Source organism: Erythranthe guttata, chromosome 12 (assembly GCF_056151865.1).
Source record: "Erythranthe guttata isolate IM_541 chromosome 12, IM_541, whole genome shotgun sequence".
Lineage (NCBI taxonomy): Eukaryota > Viridiplantae > Streptophyta > Magnoliopsida > Lamiales > Phrymaceae > Erythranthe > Erythranthe guttata.
In genome coordinates this window covers 12551446-12556678 of record NC_142544.1, presented here as the reverse complement: position 1 = coordinate 12556678, position 5233 = coordinate 12551446, and the positions used below count along the sequence as shown (strand labels likewise).

At 30.2% G+C, this 5233-nt stretch overlaps 1 protein-coding gene across 1 annotated transcript; it reads left to right on the top strand.

Moving 5' to 3' along the window:
• Positions 1 to 4491: 4491 nt before the first annotated feature.
• Positions 4492 to 5013, top strand: LOC105968239 (F-box/kelch-repeat protein At3g06240). The gene has a single exon (XM_012992869.2). It carries the CDS (start codon positions 4492 to 4494, stop codon positions 5011 to 5013), a length of 522 nt encoding a protein of 173 aa, XP_012848323.2.
• The last annotated feature ends 220 nt before the right edge of the window (positions 5014 to 5233 follow it).

The window sequence follows — 5233 nt, the reverse complement described above, 5'->3', positions numbered from 1 at the left end:
TCCAGTCGATTTACCAAATCGACAAATTACTACATATTATTGAAAACAACTATAAAAAATAGAAATCAACTAAAAAACGTCGAAAACAACTAAAAATAAATAAAGTACAATTTCTTTTTCATTTTTTTAATTCAATTTTTTTCGATTTTTTTTATTCCAGTAGATCATATTATTGGAAAAAACTATAAAAAAAAAAATTAAAATCAACTACCAAAAAAATCAAAAATCTACTAAAAATGTCGAAAACAACTAAAAACTCTCGAAAAACAACTATAAACAAAATAGCAGAATAACGAAAACAACTATATTGTTGTGTAACATACCCATCATAAAAAATCGTCAAATAAAAAATTCAGAAAATTGCTTCTCAATTAACAAGATCCAAGCATTAGAGGAAGACAAATCATTGCCGCAAAGTCAATTAGAATGGCCCTCCTCACATCATCCCTACAACTCGACAATGGAGAGAAATCCTAGAACGAATAAAAAACAAAATATAGATTACCACAACCTGTTAATCCAATCTTCAACCAAACGAAACCCTAAAAATCGCGGGCATGGATGATATGAGATGACGGCGGTGGTGCATAACTGAATTGGAGGAGTGGAAGTCAGGCGGAGGTGTAATGGAGGAGTGGCGGCGGCGGTGCGGTTGTGGGGTTCCCTCATCGTTGTCGAGATGTGGTGCCGCCTTCTTCATCTCCTTGCCCCCGACTCCGACGCTGCAGATTTCTAGGTAGAGAAAAAGAGAAGAAGAGATGGAGATAATATTTGACGATACAACGGCTGTTGGATAAAAAAGATGTGGCTAGGGTTTTATGCGTTAATTAGGGACACTATAGGTATAACACCTAATAATTATATAAATATTAATTTAATTAAACAATTAAGGGGGGTTTCACTATTATTGAAAAAGGGAGTGGATCCATCATAATATATCCTAATGTAGTGGGGGGTTCTCACTAATAATCCCTATTTTATATGAGAAAAGCTAAATATAAATTTTATATATTTGTATTAAATGCGTGCTAAATATTATGGAAATTAAGATGGAAGCATTGAAGTTCATTTTCATTTTGTTTTGAAAAAATATATTTTGAGCCAAAGAAAGTAATATTTAATTTTTTTGGAAAAGAAAAAATAGAAATAAATTGCTTATATATTTACAATCAAAGTTCACCACAATTGAGTGTTTTGGAAATTTTAATTACACAATTATCTAGAAAAATATTGACTATATAGAGGGGTATATTAAATTTAAAAGAATTTTTTTGCCAACAATGCATGAAGTTAGAAAAAAATATGGTTTACCTTGCAATGTAATAGAAAAGTAAAATATATTATACATATTATTAATTATTTATTGTCTTTCCGTTAGTAGTTAACGGTAGTATGAAACCAAGGACAACATTGATACACTCATAAAAGATGAGGGACTTTGACGGTACATTTGAAAGATGAGGGACCATAGTGAGATATAACCTAGACACGAGCGACTAACAATGAGATTTGGCCTAAAGTATATTAGGGTCTTTATAGGGTGAGACCACCCATGTTCTAAACTTATTTGAGATATACATTAATTACCATTAATTTTCTAAGATTAAATCTGGACCCTAGGAAAATAACATGGCTTATGTTCTAAAAAATGAAGTACTTTACCAAATTATCCTTCGATTATTTTTTTTTATTAAATTAATATAAAATTGATTAACATTGAATTGTCTAATTTACCCCCTACTATATTTTAATTAAATAATTAATTTAAATTCATTGTGACTGAGTTTTATTTGATAAATAATCGAAAAAAACGCATTCATTGAAAATCGAACTTGTGACCTCGTAATACATTTATCACTTCTAACCATCCAAGCACATTAACTTATTAAAAAATATTTAACCATAATTGTATAAATATTGTTAATGCAAATATTAATTGCAACATTCATTATTATTAAATGGTATTAAATAAATTATTAACAAATTTAATAAAATAAAGTTTGAAAAATATAAAGAATTGCAGTTCAATACGCCAAACATCTATCATTAATTATATAATATTAGAAGTATTAATAAAATCCACAATTTAAAAATGTAAAGAATGCTCAATTAAATAAAAAAAAAAATGCATAACTTAATTCAAACTCACTTATGTTATTTAATCGATAGTGTGGCAAATCCAAATAAAAAATAAAATAATATGTTTATTTAGAAGAAGAAAAAATTATAACTCATTCCAATTAGTAGTTTTCTTACTTTAAAATAAAATTATATACTACAAATACTATATTGTGAATTTTCTTTTAATATTTAATTTAATCAACTAGTAAGATTTGAATCGATGAAGTGCAAACCCTTTCAATTAGTAAACATTATTCAAATATTTGAATCGGTTGCTTAACTATTGACATAACATGTTACAAAATTGATTTAACTATTTATAAGTAATGTCTAATATCTTTTTAATTCAATTTTGTCATAAAAATAATAAATTTAATTCCTAACACATGTAAGAACCTACTCGTAAATCATAATATTTTATCAAAGCGTAATATTTGAACTAATTAAGCTCAAGTCCTTTCAATTCGTAAACATTATTCAAATATTTGAATCGATTCATTAGCGCGCTCAACTATTGACAAGAACGTCTTAATCAAGTTAACTATTATTAATTAAAGTGCAATACATTTTTAATTCAATTTTATCATAAAAAAATAATTCCTAAATTACACAAGAATCAAATCATAAGATTAATTAAAGCGTATGATTTGAATCAATTAAGCGCAAATCCTTTTAATTTGTAAATATTATTCAAAAATTTGAATCGATTAAGTTCAACCACTGACAAGAACGTATTAATCGAGTTAATTATTTATAATTAAAGTCTACTATCCTTTTAATTCAATTTTAACAACAAAATAATAATTTAATTCGTAAAATCGTAAGAATCAGATTGTAAATCCTAAGATTTAATCTAACCATGAACCAATTAAATCTTACGATTTTTACCAATTAAATTTTATTATTTTTTATGATAAAATTCAATAAAAAAAGGTTACTAAACTTTAACTATACACAGATTGATTAATACGCTATTGTAAATTATTGAGTTTAACCGATTCAAATATTTGAATATTGTCTACGAATTGAAATGAGTTGAGCTTAATCGATCAAATCTTTGAATATTGTTTTTGAATTGAAAACACACGAGTTTAATTGATTCAAATATTACGATTTAATTAAATCTTACAATTTACGATTCAATTCAAACTTCAAATTCTTTCGAAATTAATTTTTAAATTACACGAGTTGAACAACATTTCCTTAGATTTTTAAATTATATTATATAAAGATTTTTTTTTTTTTTTTTTTTTGTTAATGCAGGAACCCGCAGCCAACCATATAGGTGCACTGGGTAAACCTACACTCTCGTATAATAGCTTGCAAACCATACGAGAGATGTAAACCACACTAGGCTAACCATGTGTGACAAGCTCGACCTAGCGACCGTTGGCAAGGGGATTCGAACTTGGGTCAATTGACCCAAGCTCTCTTGCTGGGATATTTTTAATATATAATAATAATAATTATATGAGAATTAATAATTTATTTAACATTATTTATATAAGTTTTATAATCATTATAAATTGTAGCTTTGTGATATATATCCATATTGTTAGTTTATTGTCAATTATGTGTTGTGTCTTAATGGTAAGTACTCTTGTATGTTTTCAGATGGTCACAGGTTTGAATTCAGGTTGATGCAATTTTGGATTGGTCACAGGTTTGAATTCAGGTTGATGCAATTTTGGATGGGTGGTTTAATGATTTTTTATAAATTTTAATTCAGCAATAAATATATATTTAAAATTGCATTAAAATAGAGAGGGTAAAATTGACAAGAAAAAATAGGTTTTTTTGCTGGGACACGTGTCGCAATTTAAATAGGGTATCTCATAAAAATTTAGAACACAGGATCTCACCCTAGAAAGACCCAGTATATTAATATTTGTGTCATTCTTCTCTTCAAAAGAAAAGCATCTTAAATCATTAAACTTATAAATGGTCACCAAACGCAACTAAAAAAAAATGTAATATCACTTGAATTACATAAACATTACACACATCCGACGTCGAGAAAGCAAGCAAGACCTCGCTCCAAAATGGGAAACAAATCATCATCAATCTTTACACCCAGAATATTCCGTCGCCGTCGAAAACGAACTCCGGCAGCCGAAATATTCCCGGAAGAAATCATGGAAGAAATCCTGTTAAGACTCCCCGTCAAGTCCCTGTTAAAATTCAGGTGCGTTTCAAAATCATGGTGTTCATTAATCTCCAGCGACCGTTTCATCAAAGCCCATCTCAAAATTTCAATAAAAGACACCAACAACTTTACCCGTCAAAATATCATTTCAACGTTTTCGCGGCCCGGTAAAATTCTTAAGCAATGCTCTTTCTCGTCATTGTTTTATGGGATTGGGACGACTAATGCAGTTGACGTTGACTTTCCGATTAGAAATCCCAACGATTCGGTTCGTGTTGTGGGTTCTTGTAATGGGCTCATCTGCATGCACAATCTTGAACGAGAAACTTATTTACTTGTGGAACCCATCCACCAGAAAGTTCAAGAAATTGCCTAATGCAGATGATAGGATTAAAGTTATCAGCAAGTATGGATTTGGTTTTGACGAGTGTAATGAAGACTACAAGGTTTTGGTAGTTGTGTCTAGTTTTTGCATTAGGGGTGGATTTGAAACTATGGTGAAAATTTATAGTTTGAGGACTAATTCTTGGAAAAGAATCGAGGATCTTGCGCATGATCGTTTATCGGGTAGTACCGGGAAATTTGTGAGTGGAAAGCTTCATTGGGTTAGAAGAAGCGGACCTAACCATTCCGCGATGTGGGATATTGTTTCGTTCGACTTGGGGAGTGAGATATGTGGAAGTGTGGCCCTAGCTACCCCATTATTTCGGAACCCGTTCTTCCCCATCATTGGAAGTGCTTGGTGAATGCCTTTGTGTGCTCCGTCATATCCCTAAAATTGAAATGGTTGTTTGGGTTTTGAAGGAGTACGGGGTGACAAATTCTTGGGCAAGAATATACGGGGTGACAAATTCTTGGGCAAGAATATCGAGTGTTTCTTATCGTAGACGTAGTAACCTTCGTAGGGAAAGTCCATTACTTACACCATTTGGTATTGGACCAGAGGGTAAAATCTTGATAATGATT